The 25933-nt window shown below is 39.7% G+C and overlaps 1 protein-coding gene across 2 annotated transcripts in view; it reads left to right on the top strand.

Moving 5' to 3' along the window:
- The first annotated feature begins 11065 nt into the window (after positions 1 to 11065).
- rasa3 (RAS p21 protein activator 3) overlaps positions 11066 to 25933 on the top strand; it is a 55813-nt gene continuing 40945 nt past the window's right edge. Inside the window, exon 1 of one of the 2 annotated variants that reach the window (XM_084715348.1) lies at positions 11066 to 11325. In XM_084715348.1, the coding sequence (XP_084571474.1) occupies positions 11271 to 11325 (55 nt within the window). In that variant the 5' untranslated portion in view covers positions 11066 to 11270. The remainder of the gene's footprint in view (positions 11326 to 25933) is intronic. The other variant, XM_084715340.1, reaches the window with a different exon arrangement.

Raw genomic sequence — 25933 nt, 5'->3', positions numbered from 1 at the left:
CGAAATGGGGAAGAGAGACACTGTGCGAGAGAGACGGGGAGGAGAGCTGTTTAAAGGGCCAGTGCTGTCCTGCTCGGACACATCTATCTCTAACATTCATTCAACAGGAATTTGAACATTATATCACTTATCATGCGAGGCCTATTCTTATATCTTCTAACTATTTTACTGTTCATACCTGTAGTCCCAAAGATGGTATATCTAGCTAGCAGTTACACACTGGACCCAGAATTCTCTGGGTCACAGACAGAGATGGGAGGTAACTAAGTATAAATACGCTGTTACTGTGCTTAAGTAAATTTTTCAGGTATCTGTACTTTACTTGAGTATTTCTTTTACTGACAACTTTTTACTTCTACTTCCTACATTTTAACACAGATATCTGTAGTTTCTACTCCCTACATTTTCAAATCAGGTTTCCTTTAGTTTTAATACAAAATTAAAAAAAAAAAAAAAAAGAATATGACGGAAAGACGTAACAAGACGTAAAACGTGTGGGGGGCATAACAAGATAAATACGGTGTAACAAGATGTAACTAGACGGAAACAATGTAACAAGATGAAAATGGCATAACTATGCATATCAAGACGAAAATAACAAATAAGATGTAATAAGAAAAAAAAACATAACGATTAGGAAACAGCATAACAAGATGTAACAAAACAAATGATGGGAAAGACATGACAAGATAACAGCAATATAACAAGAGGAAAATGGCATAACAATACAAGATGAAAATTACGTAATCACATACAACAAGAAAAAATGACGCAACAAAACATAAGAAAACAACATAACAAGATGTAACAAGTCAGAAAATAGGCAAAAAAAGAAACAAAAATGAAGTGACAAAACAAAAATTACATAAAATATACAATAAAGCAAAAAAAAGTAACAAGATGAAAACAGAATAACAACACACAACAAGACAAAAATTATGTAAAAGATGTAACAAGAAAAATGATGTAACAATATGAAAACAACGTAATGAGTTTGAAGACAAGTGATGCAAAAGACATAAGTTGACACTGATGTAACAAGAAGAAAGTGGCACACCAATAAAAGATCTAACAAGAAAAAAAATGATGCAACAGTAAGGAAACAGTGTAACAAGATGTAACAAGACAAAAATGATACAAAAAACAGAAGATAACAATGCTGTGTGAAACATATAAAACAGAATGCACTGATGTGTAAACCCCATATTCAACTAAGTGCAACCTAAGTGAATACAGTCCAGGGACAAGATATTTAATGTTCAAACTTAGCATTTTTTTGCAAATATACACTCATTTTGAATTTGATGCTTACAACATGTTCAAAAAAGTTTGGACAGGGGCAAGTTTACCACTGTGATACGTCACCTTTTCTTTTAACAACACTCACTAACTCAGAAAACTTAGAAGTTTAAATTCTTTGTAATTTTTGCTTGATATAGTACTTAACAGTCAGGGGTCTCTGTTTTTGTATTTTGTGTTTTACAGTGCGCCACACATTTTCGATGGGAGACAGGTCTGAACACCTTAACTATGAAGCCACGCTGTTGTAACATCTGCAGAATGTGTCTTGGTATTGTCTTTGTGAAATAATGTTGGGACATCTCTGAAAAAGATGTCAGAGTATGTACCTTTCAGCATTGATGGGGTTTTCACAGACAGCTGCGATGGTCCTTTTCCTCTCCAGCCCAGACGTCTCAATGTCCATGGTTTCCAAAAACAATCGGAAATGTGGACTCATCAGACCACAGCACACTTTTTCACTTTCCATCAGTCCATCTCAGATGAGCTCAGGCCCAGAGAAATCTGTAGCCTTTCTGAATGATGTTCATAAACTGCTTTTGCTTAGCATGGTAGAGTCTTAATTTGCGTTTGTTGATACAGCAGCAAAATGTATTTATTGACAAGCCAAGTGTTCTCAAGTCAATGTAGTGTGTTTTATACAACTATGTGGATTTTTAATGCCACCTGAGGGGTCAAAGGTCACTGGCATTCGATGTTGGTTTTCGGCCTTACATGCAGAGATTTCTCTGGATTTTCTGAATTTTTTACTGGCTTATGGTTTGCAGAAATTCCTAAATTCCTTGAAAATGCACATTGGGACACATTGTTCTGAAATAGTTGGCCTATTTGCCCACAGTTTTTCACAAAGTGGCGAACCTCACCCCATCATTGCTTGTGAGTGACTGAGCCTTTTGAAGATGCCCCTTTTAAATTCAATCATGATACTGTTGCCTGTTACCAATTAACCTGTTAACAGGTGTTTTTTGACCATTCCACAACTTTACTAGTTTTTTGTTGCCCCCGTCACAAGTTTTTTGGAACGTGTTGCAGGCATCATATTAAGAATAAGTGTATATTTACAAAGTTTATCAGTTTGAACATTAAATATCTCGTCTTTTTACAAGACTCAGTGGAATATAAATCTAAAAGAATTTGCCAATCATTGCATTCTTTTTTTTATTCATGCTTTACCCAACAGTTAAAAGGACATTGTCTGTGATAATTTAGTATGGAGTGTAACAACAAAAAACTTCCAGTAGCATAAAATCTGAACACTCTGCCACTTTTCAGTGTGGCAGAGCTCAGTACCTCTTCTGACTCTAGATTAATACTGGCATAAAACAATATACCCGTCTAAAATATCATTTCGAAACTGGCCTAGGACTAAAACTACACTACCTGCTTCCTGTAAATCTTGTAGTTAGGTTCACTGGCTGATGAATGCACACTAGGTGGTGCTGTAGTACTGATAGTTGTGTGATTGCTGCAGTCTTGGATGCTCTTTGCTCTTCAGGTCCAAAACTTAAGTCATTAATGGTAAAGTTTGTCAGTGCCACTGCTAGAATTTTTTTAACAGTATTTTGTACAGTAGTTAGGGGTAACATAATGGATACTGATGTCAAACAATTAATCAAGTTTATCAAATCAAGTCTTTATGCATAATCTCTATCCTTTGAAGAGTAGCTGTTTGTGTGAGTCACAGACAGAAAATGCACTTAATAAAACCTCAAATTTGATTCTGTGTGAAATCTGATTTTTTTCATGTTTATAAGTAGTTCAGATGATTACAGACAGTACTTATCCATGACACATAAACATAACAATACCTAACAAAACAAAAATTATGAAAAAGATACCACGAGACGAAAATGATGTAAAAAAAACAAACAAACAAAAAAAAAAACAAGACAAAAACTCTGGAGAGTGAGAGTCTACCGGGGAGACAAAGTAATTGAATCAGTACATCTACTTTTACCAGTCTTTTAATCAACTATCTGTACTTCCACAGAATGTGTGTACTTTTGTCACCTCTGCCATGACATGAGATGATTCTGAACCTCTTTGGCTCATACAACCCTTCAAACTATCTGGATAATAAAGCAAGTGAACATAAACAAGGATGTTTTCTTAGTGTCAGGAATGTTGACATTTTTTAGATACAGATTTATCACATAAACAGCGATCTGGTGTCCCTAAGCACTTGCTGCACCTCTGTCTCAGGTCAGCTCTGTTTAGTGCACATATATAAACTGCTCCATGTTCACTTCCTTCTTTCTTTTAGTATCTAAACTACAGGTCAGATCTGACTCCAGATTTTAACCGAAGCTTAAAAATAATGATTAATTTTCATCTGTTTTCACTCATGTACAGTCAGAGACTGTGGCAGATGAACAAAAGGTTGTGTTTGGATAAATGTTTGGATCGGTGGTTTAACTGAGAGGACAGAGAAAGGACTATCAGAATATCTGCATGTGTTGCTCATTCATTTTTCTGTAACCTAACTTCTAGCCTACAGCATGATTTCTACTTTTTGTGTTTTTATTTCCCACAGATGCAGTGCTGAGAATCCAGGAGGGTGGAAACAATCACATGAAAAATAAACAAATGTGATCAACATGGATGTTCTGCTCATGTGAGTTAAGACAACTATGCACCCAGAGACGTTAAATTAAAGTTGCACTGGTGTTTTGTTTTCCACACTCTGAATCACATGCATTCTTCTGAGATTTGATTCATGCTCCATTCATAGAGATTTTATTTGTTTTTTCCATAATACCAGGATTAACTTTGCACATGTCAATCGCCATCTGTTCAACTCAATACTCTCTGTCTCTCTCTTACATATACTAAACCCATATACATATGTGAACTGTACATTATCATGTGTGCTTCTACCACAGAAAAAAAAAAAAAAAAAAAAGCCACAGTAGGAAGGTTTAGACATGAGTCTACAGTTATTTGAAGTGTGCCACCGCCCTCACACCCTGCACTGGTGGCTGGCTGGTGCATAATAGAACAACAGTGAGCATCCTTTCGCTAATCTGCTTAGAATCAGCATCTGCCTTCTCTTCCTCTTTGTGTCAGTGGCTGTGCATTCTCACGAAGACTCACACAAACATATGCACACACTTACACAGGCAGTTTGATGCCATGCTTGCACTTGGACAGACATTTTGATGACCTTGTTCTCTTTTTTTGTCTTGAGATATCTTCAGAATATGAGGGGCTTCTCTGTTTCCTTGTTTTATACCATTAATACACACACACACACACACACACACACACACACACACACACACACACACACACACACACACACACACACACACACAGTTACTATACACACATGCAGGCCCTGTGGTTTACCACAGGGCGTAGCCACTTTAGCGAAATGTCATAAACGTCTTTAAAGCATTATTTCCCTATGTGATGTCGTGCATACAGCTACAAAAAAGTATTCTCCTCCTATTTGCTTGCAGATATGATCCTACTTTGCTTGGTATGTAATGATAGTGGCAACCTTTGACTTTTGCATTGTGGTCATATATGATGGTGATTTGACTGGTGTTACATACGTGCATGCAAAGTTACAGTCAAGAGGAGAGTTCTCCATTTACCTGTTGGGCTAAATCAACTTTAAACAAACTTAAAACTGCTCGTGTCTTGCTACAAGCTGCACAAACATGCAGCTGACAGACAGGATGTGGCCAATATAAAGGACCCACTTTATTATTGTTCTCTCCTGAGCTACCAGCAAGTTTTTCTTCTGAATAAACTTGTCTTCAGAGGTTACTTATACGACATGGGTAATACCACGCTTTATCTATGAAAATAGCCACATTTAGAGGAGATAGTCAAAGGCACCCTGTTGTTAACTGTATCACCAGTGAATGGGCATCACACAGTATGGCCATTCAGTCAGTGATAGAAAAAGTACACAGCCATTTTACTTACGTAAAAGTCAAATGCAAGTACAATTCAGGCATTCAGAAATATATTCACATAAAATATTGGTGACACTTATCTGGCAGGCTGATAAACAAAACGCATCTGCAGGCAGCCTTGTCAGTGTGGCTGCTGTGGAGCGATGTTAGTGCTTCTCCTGATGGAGAATTATTGGAATTATCACTTATTTGTTTGGATATCAGCACTATATATCGGCCACTGGTCACCCTGCTCTCTAAATATTGTCAACAGCCAATGAAAAACACATATCATTTGACCACTATTCAATATTATTGGTTTATACTGTAGTTATCAATGCATCGGTGTGTAAGTATTGATTCTATTTATGTTGCAGCTTGTAAAGACAGGGCAAATTATAACTCGTTTAGATAACGTTAGAGGCAGGTGGAGTTGCTCTTCATGTATACAGTTAGGTAGTTTAGTCCAGTGCCTCCTAATCACGAGGTCGATCCTCCTCGAACAACATGAATCTGAAGTGCTGTGAGAAGATTAATGGGGGTGAAAAGAATAAAAAACAGTTTGAGATTCTGCTATCCAAATATGTGTTTATGTTTTTTGTACTTTTTACTAATCTTTGCTATTTTTGTGAGACAATGGATAATTTTCCTTCTTAGACATCTAGCAGTTATTTAAATGAAACCATGTGAGAAGTTTATTGAAGAAATGTCTGTGGAACTGATAACAACTCATCCACAAGAGGCCCCAACTGCTTTTTGTAAGTGATCATACATAAAAAAAAAAAATACTTAAGTATGCTCAATACATGTAGTTAGTTACTTTCCACCACTTGAATCTGCAAAGTAACTAGGAACCAGTGGTGGAAAGTAACTAAGTAGCCTACATTTACTCTGTACTGAAGTATAAATTTAAAGCCCACTTCTACTCCACTGCATTTCATGGATATACTGCACTTTTTACTCCGCTACATTTATTTCATAACTTAAGTTACTAGTTACTTTGCAGATTCTTAAAGCAAAATATAATAAATAATGATTTATTATTACAGGTTAAGCTAAAACTATTTTGATACCTGGGGGAAGCTCACAACCTACCCAGCAGTATATAAAATAAACTCCACATTTAAGTGGTTTACACATTAATACAATTATATAATAATGAGTACTTCTGGTACTTACTGTATAGTTTGGTGCTAACACGGGTATTTCTACAGTGTAGCACTGCTACTTTTACCACAGAAAAATATCTGGGTAGTCTGCTTCTTTCACAACTACTAGAAACTGAAACTGTAAAAGCATACAGTGTATTTCCCTCGGAAAGTACTGGAAGTAATGAACTGGAATATGTAGCATAAAATAGAAGAACTATATTTAAGTGCTGCACTTGAGTAAATTCAGTTAGTGCATGGCATGGTTGTTGCTGTGTGTAATGTCTCTTCTTGACGTAGCACTGAGACGTATAACCTAATTAGATTTAGAGCTGTTCTAAAGGAGTCACAGCTAATCCCAACACTTTGGCCGGCAGCAGCAGGAGCAGCAGCTCTGCAGCTAACCGTCATTACTGGTAGAGAGACTGTCCGACTGTTCTTCAGTCCCACATCTCTGCTGGGCTGGGCTCGGCCAGCTGGGTTTGTAGAGCGTTCCAGACCAGAGTTGAGCTATTTTGAGGAATGTGGTCATAGTGATCTCAGAGGCGTGGCCCAAGAGGCTCAAGTGTGGGCTGATGATGACCCTGCGCCTTTCACCTGAATGGATCTTAAATCCTGTCCAGACATCCTTCCCAGTGGGCAGGACAGCAGCACCTTGTCTATTCTTCCATCTGTTAAATTTGGCTCAAGATCAGTGTCAACAGGAAAAACAGTCACCATTTATTCTTTCCAGGTTGTTTGTTGTTCCCACGTTATTCATTCTGTGTTTCCATTATCTCGCTTTCTCTGTCTGTCACCAAGAATGTTGTAAATAAACAGCATTTTTAATTATATCTGTGAAACTCTGAGTGGCATAGACACAACTCTCACTACTGACCATTCAAGAAATCTGGATTGACCATAACATTTAGATGATTTCTCTCTTAAACACTGTGTCTGATGATGATTCCACCTTTGAATAGATAATCAAATATTCACTAATACTTTGTAATAACAAAAGTACATTGATTAATATATAATAAAATGGTTCATAAACAGTTTATTAAACATTGATTAATGTTATTCCACTGATAACAAACAATTAATTAATGATTAATTATGTTTTCTGTATTATTAGTTTGCAAAATATAAAGTTATTTGTTTAGAAAGTATTTGTTAATGCTCATCGAATGATTTGTAAAACTTTAAGAAATCATTACATGAAGAGATGGAACAAATATATGTAACACTTTGTTACACTATATTTAGAATATTTTCACCACTTTACCTTTCTATCAGACAATCTTTCCCAATTGGAAACTGCAGGTTATAGGCCAAATATCTTTCTCTCCAAAGCAACCAGACTCCTTTGGTAAAATTGATAATTTTACCTTAAAGAACGCAGGAGTTGCTCGTCTACCACTGTCTTAGTTCGTTAGTTTGTTTGCGAAATTGCATGACTTTGGTGAATCTGAACTCACCCTTTGAAACACCAAAGTCACACAATAACACAAACAGATTAACAGACTGAGGCAGCAGTAGCCCAGAGTCTATCAGGTGCTGGGAGGAAATAACTATTTTTGCCAATGGAGTCTGGTTGGTTTGGATCTAGTGATATGTGGATTATAAAATGGCAGTTTCCAGTTAGAAAAATCTGTCTGACGGCAGGGTAAAGTGGTGAAATATTCTAAATATACTGTGCACATAAAGTGATATTAATCTTTTGTGGTTTGTTTTTGTCTTTTTGCATTTTGTCTCCTTTTTTTGTCACTGTGAGGTCATATTGTAAGAGGTCACTTGTGCGTATGGACTCTCCCTGTGAAAGATTTCACTTGTGACAAATTGTAAAGCATATGCCATGTCCTGAGAGTGACCGTTGAATTAGGAGCAAGGCTAATCCTTGCTCGTTTGCAGCCTGTAAAGCTCACATCATGAGAAGAGCAACAGATCATTTGCTGCACAGAAAAAAACAGTATATAGCTGTTTTATTGCCTTTGCATCTGCAGTTTGTTTGATGTTTGATGTAGGAAACAATCCGGGGAGATCCAGTAGAGTCAGGCACATGCTGCTGCATGAGGGGCCCATAAAGGGGGAGTAAACACTAACACTCAGTATACATGCAGCCACATATGAGGCACTACTCAGAGAGGGAGGCTACAAATAAAATGTTGATGTGCAGGAGTATAGTGAGCTATACTGCCAGCAGCTACAATTATATTTTTTAAATCATTCAACTTTATGGGCTAGTTCTTGTCAATTCACACTCTAGAGGAGCACAAACGTTGAAGGTGTATGAGGGGTGATTAATGCCAAAGTACTCTGACTCACCGGATGTAGAGTTGTGGGTATAACTGGCCACCTGTTTCAGACAGCCCTTCACAATCTTGTGTGCTACTGTTTTCCTGTTGCTACGGGAAACAACCTAACCTGGTTGCTAACAGTACAAACATCAACAAGCTAGCAGCTGTTACCTTTTCTTTTACAGGCCGATCACTGTTTTTATGCCAAAGATCTCCTTTCCACATGTAAATGTTCCATCAAAATAAAAAAGAAGTGAAGTACAAGATGCATGGAGATTTGAAAGAGAAGCAAAGAAAATACACCATTAAATCAAAATCATATCAATGAAAATTAGCATTTTTTGTTTGCACAGCGATAACTAATGAGAAACACATCAAAGTTCTGTTCATTTTTTAGATAACATTACATACAGATAATACTTGTTTTGTAGCTAGTTTCCCCAATGTTGTTATTGGTTGATTCAAATTAAGTGGAGAAATTCAGGACTTGGGGGCATGAATTTGGTTTGGCATCCAAAGAGGGCATGAAAATAAAAGACCCACTGTCCTGGTGAAACAGAGGCTGAATCCTTATGTCCACCCTCTGGACTTCTGCACTGGGCTACTGTGGTCCTTTGATTTTTATGTCACATACCCAAAGTGCTCACGTGGGAATGTAGATGCTTTGAGCTGCTTCACTTGTATTTTGGAGCACGTCACTAAGGAATCTCAGTGCAGTCGAAGCCGAGCTGCTGTCTAAAGGGGTGCAGCTCAGGGTGCTGCAGTATGAAAAAACAAGAGAAGGCTGAGCCGTTCTGTTTGGGTTCACTTCTGCTCAAAACGACGACGGCTGCCTTTGCTGATGAAGCTCTAGTTCATATGTCCTTGAATCTATTCCACTGGGGTATACAGTATTATGGCAGTACTGGTATAAAATGTCTCAACTCAACCCGTCTCGCTTTTGGTTGGCTTTACTTCAGTTCGTACCCCTGTCACGTAGGCAGAGCCGCTCTTCATTAGCAACACTATTCTCGCAGGTGGAAACCAACGCAGACACACTCAGAAGCTCTGCTTTGGTCTCGAAAAGCTGCGGCTTTTATTCGCTGACAAACTCCAAACCTAAACTGTACTAGAGCTGCAGTGATTAAGTGATAAATTGATTAAATGATTAATTGATTATTTTAATAATCACTAACTTTTAATAATCAATTAATTGGTGAGTAACTTTTTAGGTAAAAATGTAAAAAATCTCTCATTTCAGCTTCTTAAATGTGCATATTTTATGGTTTTTACGTCTTTATGACAGTAAACTGAATATCTTTGTATTATCTGATATCGATTAATCGATTAATCAAGAAAATAATTGACCAATCAATCAACTATGAAAACAATTGTTTGCTGCAGCCCTAAAGTGTACATTTACTGCCACGCCAACACTGCTCACCTTTTCTTCTGCTAAGTGCACATTTTCTGTCGCTCTGCTACTCTGACCAGTCAGTAGTCAGCAGCGTTTTCTGGCTTAATTTATCATCAGGACTAACGCCAAAACACTCAGACACAGGGGCAGAGGCATTTTCTCCCAGTCGCCATCTTCCTGGGCTCAGCTGTGCTGCCTTGTCCACCAGCAGAGACACTGACCTCGAGTGACGCATGCTGTGTGCTACAACGCATCTCAATATAGTTGTGTAGTTGCATGAACCACATACCCTACAGTTCATTTCTGTACTCTGCATTCATTTAGTCCGTATTTCTGCTAATTTTCTGAAAGCTTACTGATATGGACAAAATAAGGCAGTACCTCATGGGGACAGTGTAGCAGTGTTACCAATAATTCCAGTGAGACAAGTTGAAAAATCTAAAGTATTGGAAATGAAGTTCATTGTCAGTTGGTTAGAAAATAATCCTCCGTCCACGTGTCATGATGTATTTAATGGTTGCATGCAGAATATTATTACAACTACCAGTGTCGCCGTGTTTGTTGTTGTCAGAAACTTTTTACCCTTCTTCTACTTTGAGGTAACTTAGTGGATGCATTGCTTAACATCCGTGCCAACGTAAAGGACGCACGGAAGCAGGCAGTGGCAATTATATCGTTTAAAATGCACTTATCTATTTCCATATGTAAAGACGGCATGAATGTGTCTTTAGACCTTAGTTATTCCAGAAATATGATTGATACAGAGCCTGCATCTCAGAGCATTTTAATGAGCTGAATTTTCATTCATTCACAAAAACATGTATTTCTGCTATATATCATTGTAAAGTCACCACGTTATCATTATTATTTCTTTGTATTTATTATTATTATTATTATGATGATGATGATGTTGGGACTTAACTTCCTCCTCATCCCCTCCTCCCCCTGCTTGTGGCACTGATCACCCTCCATACACCCTGAGTGGGCGGTGTTGTGTGGAGCCACACCTCCACTGGCGCCGCTGCTGCTGCTGCGGGACTTGAAGCTGTATCTGCTCGCTTGTTCCCCACCAGCCAGCAGCAGCGGCAGCAGCAGCGGTGGTTGAGCCGGAGTATGCGCGCTGTCCGGAGAGCATAGATGTGCAAAACCCCTGGAATAACCGTGCGCTGGAGAGGCCAGAACAGACCGCCGTGGAGGACTGTCTTTATCTAGTCGCCTGAAGGGAAAGAGCCACGGGGAGAGCATGGCGGTGGAAGAGGAAGGTCTCCGGGTTTTCCAGAGCGTTAAAATAAAAATAGGTAAGAAGAAAAATCCCTACCCCCAGTCTGAGCGCCTTAATGGATGGCTCCATATTAACGGGCCAGGCAGGGAGGCAGGCGGTGCGGGCAGGAGACTGGAGGGGACACACAGATCTGTCTTGTTCCTGCTGTTATTGTAATTCAAATCACACGCTTTCCTCTCGGCACAGACTGTTAACCGCAAACTGTAACATTTAAATCAAAAAAGCGGGGAAGAAAAAACGAGAGATTGAGAGCGTTGTTGTGGGAAATTATGCGACTCTGGCAGCTGGGATAAGAAACCAGTGCTGGAGGTCTACATATGGAGTGATCAAAGCGACATAAAGGCTTCACAGCTGCACATATCCAGATGCTTTCTCCTGCACATTTCACATCAAATAAACCTTTATTACACCCTATAGCTGCTACAGACAGCCATTCATGTTATTGCAACCCCCCTCCTTCTCTCTCTGCCCTGCACCCCCCAAACAGCTTCATGCTTAACTGTCTAGCTATTGATTGTTAGCCCAGATTTCTATATTTAGATTTCTAGCTGGTCTCCAGTGGGTACCCTGGGTTTGTGGGAGGCATGTGGTGCATGCATATCTTGTGAATGGAGCCATGGGGAGGCTGAGTGCAGTTTGCAATGGAGGATTCAGTGGACAGGAAGACTGTTTTTATGCCATTCAGAGATTGGCATACCTGAACAAGAACTTCATTTACCTAATCATGAGTAAAACTGTGGTAATTACATATAGAAAGTGCACTTAACTGCATGTACATCATGTATTACAATAGATATTATTATTATGATTATTATTGTTATTATTATTATTATTATGAAGAATAACAATAATAACAGCAATACTGAACAAAACAACAACAACAATAAAAAACACATCAGAAGCTGCAAATCTTTTGTCAATCGACTGATCAGCCAATTGTTTCTGTAATTAATAGTAAACTTTATAGTGGAGCTGCACCAAATAGTTGCTTAATAAATTAGTTGTCAGCTGTTAAATTAATCACCATCTATTTTGATAATCGTTTAATTAAGATTAATTGTTATTGTTAATTAAGAATAAATGTCTACATTCTCTGGTTTCAGCTTTATAATGTGAATATTTTCTGTTTTTTTTTACTCCTCTATATTCATGTTGTGGCCAAAACAAGACAATTTCATCAACATTTTTCATCGTTTTCTGACATAAACCAAACAGCTAATCAGTTCAGTTGATAATACAGTCTTCAACAATGAAAATAATCGTCAGTTGCAGCCCTAAATTGAAGATTATTTTCTTGATCAGTCGATTGATTTGGTTTACAAAATGCCAGGAAAATAGTATGCGTTACCAGTCACAGTTTCTTTGGATAGTTTATTTTTGTTCAACCAACAGTCAATAAGCCAAAGATCTTCATTTACAGTTACACAATACCAACAAAAGCTGGAAATGTTCATATTTGAGAGACTAAAATCAGAGATTTTAATACCAAATTTTGTCAGTCAAACTGATCGATTATTCGGCCAGTTGCGTCTGTAATTGTGTTAGACATTATAGCAGAGCTGTACCAATTGGTTGATTAATTGATTCATTGTCAACTATTAATTTAGCCACCAAATATTTAGATAACTGAATAATTGTTTTCAGTCATTCTGAAGAAAAGAAAGTCAAAATTCCTTGATTCCAGCTTATCAAATGTGAATATTTTCTGGTTTCTTTACTTGTCTATGACAGTAAACAAACCATCTTTGGGTCGTAGACAAAACAAGACATTTGAGGATGTCATCTTTGGCTTTGGGAAATAAAGTAATCAACATTTTTCACCATTTTCTGTAACAAATAACTAATCGATTAACCAAGAACATGATTGACAGATTAATCGATAATGAAAATAATCATTATTATAGTTCTTTTTATTGTTCAGGCAGGAAATCTAAAATGCTGCTGTCTGACCTATTTGATAACATGTTTCTTTTCCCTTTCAACATAAAGACATTCAAAGCATACATTAATTTGTATCCTAACTGTTATCTCAGGTGAATGTGGGACGTTTGGGAACGTCTCCTCTCGTTTTCACTGACATCTGGCAGCTGATTCATCCTGGCTGTGCTGTCCAGTTTGTTTTGACTCCAAACATGCGACAGAAGGGATGAGCAGAGGGGAAAAAAAATGACAACAAACACAGCAACGACAAGCTGTGGGGCTGTGTGATGATGCCAGCCAGCATTAGACGAAAACACTCCAGTGGCCCCCTTTTTCATCTGAGCTGATGCACAAAGTTAGACTGTATTTTTAAGCTCCTTACCTGCTGTTAAAATTGGCTGCAGTGTCCCTGGAAACAGCTGGAGAGAGAACCACCCTGACTGACTCAGTTTTATCAAATATAGTTCAGCCTGTGCGAGATGATATGCTCAGACCTGTACCTCCAGGGAGAGTTGTAATATTAAATCACAAAGGCCTCGTTAGATTGCTGCACTTTCTGAATGAATGTTCAGTCATCCAGCAGCGTCGAGTTCCTGTGAATGAAAAACTGAATGACTGGACGATCTTTTGCTTTCACAGACGTACTTCCGAGATTCAAAGCATGCGTTCTAATCATGGGAGTAAAATGCAGTGGCGGAGGAAGTATTCAGATCCTGTGCTTACTACAAGTTAAAGTAGCAATACTATACTGTAAAATACTCTGTTGCATGTAAAAATACAGTTTTAAAAATGTTACTTAAGTAAAAGTACAGAAGTATCACAACCAAAATGTATTTAAAGTGTCAAAAGTTAAAGTCAGTGCAGAAAAATGTCCCTTATTAGTGTTACGTACAATAATATTACAATTTACTGAATTATTACTAATGCTTTAATGGGTAAGTAGAATTTTGTTGTTGTAGTTGGTCAAGTTGGCCACTTTTTACATTTGTTTTGGATATAAAATCTTTATTTTGTATGGTAACCAGTGGCGCTGCAACACTTTTTATAGGTCCTTTGTTTGAGATTTACAGGGATCTATTGGCAGAATATGGTAGAAATGGAATATAGCATTTGGAAGTATGTTTTCAGTAGTGTATAATCACATGGAAATGAGAACTGCTGTGTTTTTGTCACCTTAAAATCAGCTATTTATATCTACAGAGGGTGCAGGTCCTCTTCCACGGAGGCTGCCATGTTGCACTGCCATCTCGCTATAGATATGGCCATTAATACTTTGTGAGAGTTTCTTTTAGCACTAATTTAATGTCAAGTTTGATTAAATCTGCTACAGCTTTTTAAAAATCCTCGATTCTGAGGATTAATGCTGTCATCAGTGTGTAACTGGCCCAGGCCTGCGCCGGGCCGCTGTCAAAAAAGACACTTCGCTGCCAACCTTCATCAAAAGATACTTGCCACTGGGCAACAACTTTGTTGGGGAAAACCCTGTGTAGTAACAAGTAACTTATAGTTGTCAAATAAATGTAGTGCAGTAAAAAATTTAATATTTCCCTCTGAATGTGGTGGAATAGAAGAATAAAGTTCCATCAAATGGAAGTACCAAAGGAAAGTGACTGAAATTTGTATTTAAGTACAGTTGTACTGGAGTAAATGTACTGTTACATTTTTCCACTGGCTGAATGACGTCATGCTACCCAGAAAAATACTTAACCAGCTTTATCGACATGCCATGACTTGTTATTTGGGCTACAGTTTAGCAATGTTTATGAAGAACTTTTATGATGTCATCACTTCCCAGCCTGGACTCTTGAGTTTCCTCAGTTCTTGTCATAGAGTGACGACAGTGGAGTTTACACAATGTTGTTACCTAGCAGCACTCATACTCCATGTCAGTCTGATCCCCATGGAGCTCTTCTCCTGGTGAAGTCTGTGTAACCCTTGCATCACATTGTTTTCATCAAAATCTTGTCCTTTGGCATGAGACTGCGGTTGGCTGATGACTCAGAGCTGAAAATCTGCCACATATTTGTAGAAGAGAGAAGGAGAGGACTTTGTATTATTGTTATGGTGATGACTGTTCTCAGTTTCCTGGACGAACACATGAATTTCGGAAACCGAACGGGGCTACTGGGCCCGAGTCCGTACTGTCTGGAGAACACAGGAAACAGGAAACTACCCCCAATTCACTTCCTGATTGGCTGGGATAGACTACAAAAGAATTGTGTTTTTTCCTGCATGGCAACAAGCTAATGCAAAGCAGATGTAGTGAGACACAGTGCGGGGGACAGAGGTGGTGTCTCACATACAGGAGCAGGCTGTGCTTCATCTGTCAGCGACTGTGTCTCTGTCAGCGCTCAGAGAGACGAGAACTCTCAGTGGCACAGCTGGAGTCAGGACTTTGCACTAATTAACAACAACATATGTGCATTAGTTCGACTGCTCTGTCACTGCTAGACACATGGTTTGACAAACCGAGTCGGATTCAGAAAACTGGAAAACACATCAGATCATATTTTGGCACAAATTACTGTACACTTCTTGAATGAAATGTGTAAAAAGAAATGACTTTACCATCTTAAACCCACCTCCCACTTCTCAGTCATTACAAACTCATTCTGTGCAGCCAAACTTCGCTGAAGCTCACTGAACTTAAAGGTACCCTGTAGAGATTTTGACCACTAGTAGCACTATGGAACAGTGTTTTTATGAGTAGGTCCATGTTTTGTTTGTATCCTGCAAACACATAAGGAGGGGCATGCACAAGCTCAAATGCACAGGCTGCAGCCAGTTCACAATCTGGTTTCACACTATTCCACTGATCAACAGTTTGTTGCATTAACAACCCAAGAAAAACACAACAATGCACCAACTCTTTCACACATGCAGTCTATCCCTCAAATGTTGAGGAGGATGAAATCTGTACTGCCAATTTCCCACCTCAAGACATAGTAACATTTTAGGGAAAATGCCGGTATGCTGCTGTGTTGTGAATGAAAACAGCAACATTCAGGGTCCTGGGACATTGTGGAGCAAGCGAACCAACCGACTCCAGACCTCCAACGCTCTTTGAATGTTCCTTTTAATGTATCAAATGTGTTTTTCTGATTCAAGTAGGTCACAAAAAACATTACTTGTCTCTTAAACTTATTTAATATTATTACAGTCCCATCTTCCGCTGCATAGACATGCATCTGTCCTTGCCCCATGCTGCTTCTGTTGAGTTTTGTAACAGTTGACATTCATAAGTGTGACGTTACGAGCATCAGCTGGACTGTCCCTTGACCCATCCATTCCAAAATTGCCGTGGCATGTGTGAAACGCCACTAGACAGGATGTTCCTGAATGTATCTGTATGTGTGAATTGTGAAAATCAATTGTGGTGCCTGAAATATTATCCCAGTAACTTACCGAGAACCATGTGTGAGAAAAGGGTGAGTAAAGCACAAGTTTTTAAGCTAGCAAACATGGAGGTAAACCATGCACCATTTAAAATATTGGGGAAAAAAATGGGAATGCAACATGTTTGTTAGACCTCAGTTGTACACATTATTATTTGCTAAGAAACACTGAATGCAAACATGACCTTCTTCTTTTTTTTTTTTTTTTTACAAGGAAACTCCACAAGGTATCTTTTAAATTCTAGTAGCAAACTCACAGTTTCCAAACACACTTTTCACAGTAAGTCTGACTTAAGTTTGGCAAAATATGTATAACAAGAAGGCATACTTTATTAATCCCCAGAAATGACATTTTTCTATCTATTGTTGTTTTGTTGTAATGCTTATACACACACACATACATTGGAGAGATGTCATAGTGAGGGGGCTGCACACAGACACATAGTCAGGCGTGCTTTGGCACTTTCAGCAGCCCTCCAATTTCTAACTCAAGTCCTTACAGACTGAGCTACGGCTGCGCCAATTAGAAAGTAAATTATCCACAAGACATTTGCAATATTTTCATTTGTTGGAATGGTGTAGCCATAAAACCATGGGTTGATGTTAGCAGTCTTGTAAACATGATATAGATAAAAAAAAAAAGTGGGAAGAAGCAGATACAGCATACTGTATATAGCCTATAGTATGATTCTGTCATAAAGTATGTAATAAAACAATGAAATAAACGAATGTGTTATTACTGGTGCCTTTGAAAACACTTGGAATTGTTTTTGGCAATATTGCCTCTGTATATTTACAATTTACAGTTTAATCTCAAGTTAAAAGTTACTCCCAGAGTTCAGTCTGTGCCTGGTACCAGGTGACGTGGTCAAGGAGAAGTTAGTGTATTAACCTGAAAGTAGATCTCCACTGAACGTGGTGCCCTCTGGCATCAGTGCTGCTGCACTGCTGAGGCTTTAAAGTGTTGCTGCAGCACCATGTTGTTGCTGTTTGATAATGTCGTAACAATACAAGTGTAATTTTGGATGTAGTGACCACAGTGGAACAAACACTAGATTGCATATTGTTTCGAAGTGTTGGAGGTCTCAGAAGTGGGAGTGGACGGCTGAAATCAGGCAGCTCAGGCTGGACGGAGGGATAAGTATGTAGTGACTGAGCCCCCCCCCCTCCTCCTTCCCTTGACAGCTGGCCAACAGAGGTTCCCAAACTTCCTCTGGTCCAGACTGAACAGGAGACGTGGAGTGACGGGGAGTGGGAGGGGATTTTAGAAATGGTCTGTCTGTGCAGAGGACTCCCCGTGCTTTGTTTCTTAATCAAAATAACAGGCTTCATATGACGCTATGATTACATTATGTCCATAAGAAGTTCTCCATTTTGTCCTCGAAGGCCACCTCTCTGGGAAGCAGTTTGCTGTAAACACGAGTGTTGACTGTTTAGACGCAGGCCGTGTTTCGGTCCAGGCAGCTTTAGGCTGGTGGAATAATCCGGGTTGGGTACAGCAGCTCCGTAATGTGCCACAGTACTCGTAATAGTGAGGAGGTATTGCCGCAGGCCCAGCATGCAGGGTCAGCGGGGGTAAATAAAGGGCTCACCCGGAGTGCCGCTCCTTGAGGATGTCCTTCAGATGCCCCACGGGGAAAAGCCAACTGACGACCTCTACCTGCTGACAATGACACAAGCATGAAAACATTTGCCAGTAGAGAGACGAAGGTGTAAGGCGCAGTCACAATATCGTCTCTATGCTTCAACAGAAAGTCGTTAAAAACTTCTGCTGCAGACACACACTGATTAAATCAGGTTTTGCAACAGTGTTACTCTCGTCTGAGCAATGTCAGCTTGCCACATACGGCGACTGACTTACACCCGACTCAGTCTGCCTTTCCTGTGCTTGCAAAAGATATCATATCTTCTCACCATTGTGTGTGTGCCAAGCCTGTTTGTGCGAGTGCATGTGGGGGAGAGTTGTCCTCATTTTGCATGTTATTCTGGACTATAAAAAAAACAAACACAAACCACTCGGAGAATTACGTAAATGGATAAGGAATCTGGAGGGAGTGTTTGAGGTTAAACTGTGTCCTCTCGGTGTACGTCTGACTACACTGCACCGTGACACCAATCGGGTTTGAAACATTACACTCACATCCTGAATGAACATACCAGCATGTGAGCAGAATTTAAACCTGATTCTCCACACGCAGCGTTACTCCACTGTGTTACAGCCTTTTGTGTGCATGTGTGTGGTTTGTGTGTTTTTGTTTTACTCAAGTTTTCCATTCGGACTAACGAATGTGTGTGAACATTAGCTTTGGATAGCGAGTGAGTTTGATCAGTAACTGGACACTGGTTTATCACTGTGGTGTGCAGCACAGACAGGCTTTAACTGTAAACTCCCTGTTTTTTCTCCACACTGTTCCTCTTCATGTTGCTCCAACGCCTGTTGTGGTTGTGTGGAAACTTCAGCTCAGCTGGTTTCATTGTGAGTTTGTTATGGTGGACAATTTGTGACCTGCAGCATTACATTTAGCGTAAGTTAATAAACCAAACCAGGTGCTGAATAAGATAAATCACAAGTACTGACACGGACACTAAAATGGGATGCATAGATTATTATTTTGATTTTGATGATGAATTTGTGCTAATAACTAATTTCATTTTAAAGTTGCTGACTCATCAGTGTCACAAATAAATTTTATTCAGACTTGATTTGTTCAGTAAACCAGGAGCTCCCAAACCTTTTCAGCTCATGAAAGTTGGTGTCTTCCTGATTTGATTTTTTATTAGGATCCCTTGGGCTATTCTTCTAAAAGTCCTAGACATAAAAACATAATTTTAATAGATACAAAAAGAAGAAGAAAACCAAACAAACAAAAATCCCAAAACATTTGTTCAAGGGGGACACTTAAAACCCACAATCAACTCCATACATTGAGCAACACACAAAATAACAAGGGAAATATTTACATATTCATGATCTCTTGTATAAAACACTCATATAGCTCATATTGACTTGAAAGGTGGCTGTCCTCCTCTGCCATGTTGTTCTGTTGTCCTCGTCAAAGCTGTGAAACGCTGCCCGAAACTGTCTTCAGGAACACATTTGGACAGCGGAGAAGTGGATAATGCTGTCAGTGGTTTGTTGCAGTTGTGAAATGTTGTCACTGTCTGATGTCTCTGCAACTGACATGTGAGCTGACTGTGTCTGACGCCACAGGTTTCTAATGAAAGGCTGAACCTTAAACAACCTTTAAAGGCTTCAAGCGGGCGGGGTTTTTGACAGGTAGAGCGGAAATTTAAGGGCACACCCAGACTTTTAGAGGTTAACAGTGTTTCAGGATGAGGTAAAGGAGGGTCACAGTGGTGAATGTGGCTGCCTGTTGTTGATCGTATTTAACATCAGTCTGATTGCGGTTGGTTGTGATCAGTGGTGTCATGTTTATTTGCTTGGTTTGGCCTCTTGATCAGCGCTTGCTTTGGATTATTGCCGTTAATACAGCAATAAAAATTTGCTTCCATTTGCACATTTTCATATCATACAATGGATCATTTGGGGGTTTTGGATGTTGTGATCTACTTTAAAAGGGCATTCCAACAGTTTTACACGCTGGCAGTGGAGAGTACTGTTGTATAATATTTTTGTAGCTCTGGAGAGAGCTTTGCATAGTCTGAAAAAATAACCCACTTGTTGTACTAGGGGTTATCTGGGATAGATCTTCAAATTTCAGGTGTTACAAACTGAGGCTGTGGAGCTTCGAGGGAACAGAAATGGATACAAGGTGGTTCCCCATTCATTTCAATGAAAGTTGCTCAGTGGTGACATATGCTTAAGTTTTTCAGACTCTTGCATGTTTGAGTCCACATATTGCATGAGATGCAAACATTATACAACGGTTTATAAAACTCACGGACAGGATTTTACTCTCTTTAACGCTTTAAGTTGTCATGGCGACAACAATTTTGTGTCTCGTTGCAAGAAACTACAAAATGTACAATGAGAACAAAATAATCTACAGTAAATGTGCTTTGAGTGTTTACATGTAGTTGACTGGATGATGTCACATTGCTTGATTTTTATCCAGTGCTCCCTGTGTTGGCGGCTTGGCGGTGTTGACATACGAGTTCCATTCAAATGAATGAGAGGGCTGCACTTTTTCACGCAGAACTACTGTCTGTCGTGGTGTCAAGGCCTGAATATACCCTCTAATGGACACGTACACAGACAGCTTTGGACACCATGTATGCATAGTAGTTTTGTTTATGCTGCTTTCTGGAGTGCGCTTGCAGAACGTGTTCCACACAAGCGCAGACTGAATTCTGTAGGTGTTGTAGTGTAGTGGCCATTCAGACCACCTGCTGGCCCGCCCACGCTGCAACAACAAGTTGGAGGTATGATGACCAAATAAATTCCTTACATGTACACGATCTGATGGAAAAATTTAACGCCATGCAGTACCTCAGGCACTGAAGGATGCATTAGTATTATTTGGGCTCAGAGTCCTCAAGAGGCTGAGCAGGTGACCTCCTATTGGCTTCCCTCACACACGAATAGCCCAAAAATAAATTACTGATTTGGCTTTTTCAGACTCTCACATAGGTATTGTACCTTATATATCAGATTTGATGATGCAGATAGTCATGTTGATTGTTTTCAGTTTATTTACTGTATTACAGATGTACAGATCTGTACAGGTTTTTTAAATATGTTTAGAGGAAAATGTCTTTTTGACCCGCTTGGCATCACATCACTTGCAATTCCATTTGTGACCACTAGGTCAAAAGTGCAGCCAGGATGCAAAATTTTTACCAGGTGCTCAGTAGATTAACGGGTAGTTTTTTTGGTTGGTCAGTGAAGCAAATCTACCAGTCACTTGCATGTTTTACCAGCATCTGGATGGTGGTTTGTGCTGATCTTGTGCCCTGTTTGACAGATGTGTTTCCCAGGCAGTGGAGGCCTCACAAAAGACACTACTGGCTTGCATGATGGGAAGTGTAGGTCTAAGGTTTGGCCTGAAGTAGGGACTGTTAGTCAGGCTGTCTCATTATCTGCTGAATTGATTTGAACTATTCTTGTTTTGGTCTGTCTCTCACAGCTATACAGGTGATATTAAATTGCAGTAGAAACCCGTTTAGACTTGATTTTGTAATATGCACACTGTTAATGTGTGTATATTTTTTACATTTGAGTCATCAAGAAATTAAATGATGATGAAAATAAATGCTCGTTGCAGACAGTTTCAATAATGAACAAATAATTTACTGTTGAATCAAAACTACTGCTGTGAATATCCACAGAGAGCACGTCTGTGGGTGTGTGGGTGTGTGTCTGCGGATGTAATGTTTTTATGTTTAGTCATTTTCTGAAAGACACTAATGACTTACAGTTTTGTTTCGGTTCTTGTTTTGATTCTCCGTCGAGCATCAAAGGAACTGAGTATTAACTGCAGGATAATAAATTGTCTTCTTACAAGTTTCAGTCCTTCTTTCCATTCTCACGGTGTGTCTCTCTCTGTCTTACACACACTCACACACACTCAGGGGTAACTGGGTTGTTCGCTGCTTTTAAACTACATCTTGGATCCAGTTGAAATTCCTTTCTCCTCATCTCATTTCCTGTTGTAGCTTTCTCCAAAGCTAACCGCTCTCTCTCCAGTTTTATATCTGACTGACTTCTCTCTCTCTCTCTGTGGTCTTCTTCCTCTCTCACTCTTGATTGAGCACACTGGCTTGTATTTTTCTCAGTAACACCCCCCCCACCCCCTTTCCTCTCCTTAAACCCTGTGTTTCCCAGGCCTGCTAGTCGAGCTCGCTGCCACTGAAAGCATTCACGCCTGTGTATCCTCGAATGTGTTCATGTCAGAAGAGATTAGAATAACGAGTGGAGCGGTGCCTCTGTAACTGTACACTCTTAGAAATAAGGGTTCTTCTGGAAGGGCCGAGGTTCTATCCAGAATCATTTGCTTATGAAGAACCTATTTTTGAAGAAAAGGAAAGATTGTTTTGTTGTAAGTTGCAGAGTTTTTGTGATATCGGCTGCAGAGATGTCTGCCTTCTCTCCAATATAATGGGACTAAATGGCACTGGGCTTGTGGTGCACAAAGCACAAAAAAAACCCATCTTTCTTTCAATTTGCAATTGAAAGAAAGTAGTTCTGATAGATTCTAAAGTAAATCCAATAGGAAAAATATGTATTTTTGATTTTGTGATGAACTGTCTCTTTAAGAGCCCTTTTCATTAAAAAAAAAATGTTTTGAGAGAGAGTCCCCTGGGTGGGTTTTCACACTTAGCACTTAACTGTTTGCCTTCACTTGGGTGCTTTCACTTCCGCTCGACTGGAGCCCATACCAACATTGAAACCGACCCACTTCTGGTTGTAGAACCTAATTTTGAATCAACCTGAGCATTTCCAGCAGGTCCTGAACACAAAAAGTTGGTTCCCAACTGGATACAAAAAAATAGCAGGTTTTTCTTGGGGGCATGCCATATTTTACAGGTTGTTGTGCTTTGTGCAGTGCCCTCTGTTGATGATATACTTGATTACAACAGTTCTGCTCTAAACTGGTGGAAACGCAGGCCAGTTCACTAGATATCACCAACTTTTCCAAGGCTCGTCAACAGAACCAGTTCAAGAACTAGAGCTAATTTGGTGGAAAAGGGCTGAGGGACAGTTCTGGGTGGAAGGGGCCTCTGTAGAACCTCTCATAGTGGGTTGTAGGTGAAACCTTCCACAGATTTATTTCTACCCCTAACCCTTTATGTTGGGTTCCAGGTAGAATTCTCTGAACCCAGAGAAATGGTTTTACCAGGACCCAAAAGTCGAAGAACCCTTCATGGATCTAGTTAGCGCCTTTATTTCCAAGACTGCACGCATGAGTGTGGTTGACTGAAACTAGTCAACATGGGAGGAAGAGGAACAAAGCGACACATTCACTGCGTCCATTACGTTGCTTCAATCACTTGTGCTTCCTCATTCTTCCGTCTCGTTTGCCTCCTTTTCTTCACATTTCTCTGAGGTGGGGAGTCGACCTGTTTTGATGTGTCGATCTGCTCCTGTTCGCTCTCCTCTCGGCCTCTTTGGGGTGTTCCTGTCATCATTATTTCCCTGCAATTCAGCTCAACGCCCCCGTGTTTTGCATGCACACACCACACAGCAGTCCCACACACGTGCCAAGAGTGTGTCTTTGCACTGTGTGTTTTGCTCAGATACTAGGGCAAGATATTCTCCAAGGGCAGCTGCAGCGGTGCTTGATGAAAAGAGAAAGCTGCTGTTGTTGTTTTTATTTTCTGCTTATTTTTGAATCTTGAGGAGAGAGGACGCATGCCTCTGGAGGAAGTAAAAGAGGGAGGGATGTGGAAAAAAGGGGAAGCAACCAGAAATAGAGGAAAGTGAAATCAGGTTAAAGCTAATTTTGATAAAGGAAAATGAAAGTGGCTTTGCAAGACAAGCCCGACATAGATGAAAAGCAAAGAAAAGGAGGATTGAGACAAAAAAGGAGAAGAGGAAACAGCAGCACGTGGACCAGGATGAAAAGGAAATAAAGAGAGAGTGATAGTCAGGCTGAGACAGAGGATTACAGACGGTGGTTTTATAATAAAGTCTTTTATCTAACGTGTTGAATGGCAGGTTACTGCAGAGGCTAATCCTTTCTTTTGTAAGAAACTCACTCTCCATCAGACATAAACACACAAAACTGAAACGTGTATTCTCCACCCTCACTGTTGTAGTAAACTTCCCTCAAACTGGCAAACTCTCCAGTGGCTGTTGCTTATCAACTTATCCAGAAGGACGACTGTCCTGCACTTCCTTCTCCCCCAGACAGCAACCTGCAAGATGTTAACCCGTATCTGTAACTGTGGTAACGACTGATGCTGCTTCAGGGACTCTGCTGGTGGCTTTGCATCTTTTAGCCTTATAAACATAGATTGCGTGTGTTTATATTACCGGTGGCCATTTTAGAAGCACTCTGAAGCATTGTAGACTGACAGATATGGTTTCTGTTGAAAGCGAAAAGTGTTGTGATGAGTTTGCAAGCAATGCATTCAGGTGCTCTAACATAGTGTTGGCCACTAACATATTGCTGTGATTACATTTTTCAGTAATGTAAAGTAAATGGGATTAAAATCTGAAATTACATTGCAGTTATTGATGCCATTAATGCTCCAATATATTGACATTTGATTGACTGATGTTTTGCAAACTCGTTTGCTGTCTGCGTTCAGTGGACAAACAGATTTGAGATATATAAAATAGCTTAATTAACAGTCAGATATTGCTCTCGATGGAACATTGAGCGTTAATCGGTCGACTGTATTCGGTAGTTCTGAAGTCAGAGCTGGAGGATGTGTGAATGTGAACGGTGCAGCTGAGGTCAGGACTTCAGGACAGCTGTGTGCAGTCGTTCAGGCTAAGCCAACTGCTGGATGCTCAGTCAATCCCTCCTTTTTGTAGAGATGCCCACTCATTAAACCACAATGTCTTGTTATAATGCTAATGAGTAATGGAACTCATTACTTTTACTGTTAATGCCTTTTTCACAGCAGCTATTTTAACATAAAATAGCAGGGTAACACAGGTGTTACCAGTGATACTAATCACAGTTCAGTTCCATTCAGGTCAAACAGAGTTAGAGTGCTGCTCTTGTGTCTGCTGGTTCACTGGAAAGGCTCTGCTACACTAAATGGAACGTGACCTTAATTGGCACGATTGGTAACAGCTGCGTTTACTCTACTATTTCATATCAATGTGGTTGCTGAGAAAAAGATATATTAGTAAATGATGTAGATACTTTTTCAAGTAGTGTGCAATGAGTAATTCATTAGAGTTTTCAAGGTGGCCCTATAGCTGAGATGGTAAAATGTCCGTCCCATGTAGTGAAACTCTTAGTCCTCTGCAGCAGTCGCAGGTTTGACTCCTGCCTGCGGCCCTTTGCTGACAATGAAAAATCCAGCAATAGTATTGGTTCTGACAGTGGGTTTGACTTTGATTCTCGGATGTTGAGACTTCACATTTGCACTAGGATCCGTGTATGCAGAAAACTTTTCAGCTCTGTTACAATATATCAGTTTACAACAGAGAGACAACTGAAGATGACTAGATGTTTACTGTGATGGATCACTCATCTCAAGCAAATTTCATGTCTCTGCAAGTTGATTTTCATGGCACATTGGCATGAGTTGTAAACGCTGACTGTTGGAAAAATGCAAAAAATGCACTTGTCAATCTCAGAGGGTTTGGAGAAAGGAAAGGGATGCAAAAACATGTGCTACAACATGGTGTGTGTGATGTACATAGATGCCTTACAATATGAACACAAA

The sequence above is a fragment of the Lutjanus erythropterus genome, chromosome 1 (genome assembly GCF_056507025.1).
Source record: "Lutjanus erythropterus isolate fLutEry1 chromosome 1, fLutEry1.hap2, whole genome shotgun sequence".
NCBI classification, from domain to species: Eukaryota; Metazoa; Chordata; class Actinopteri; order Lutjaniformes; family Lutjanidae; genus Lutjanus; species Lutjanus erythropterus.
This window is presented reverse-complemented; position numbering and strand designations above follow the sequence as displayed.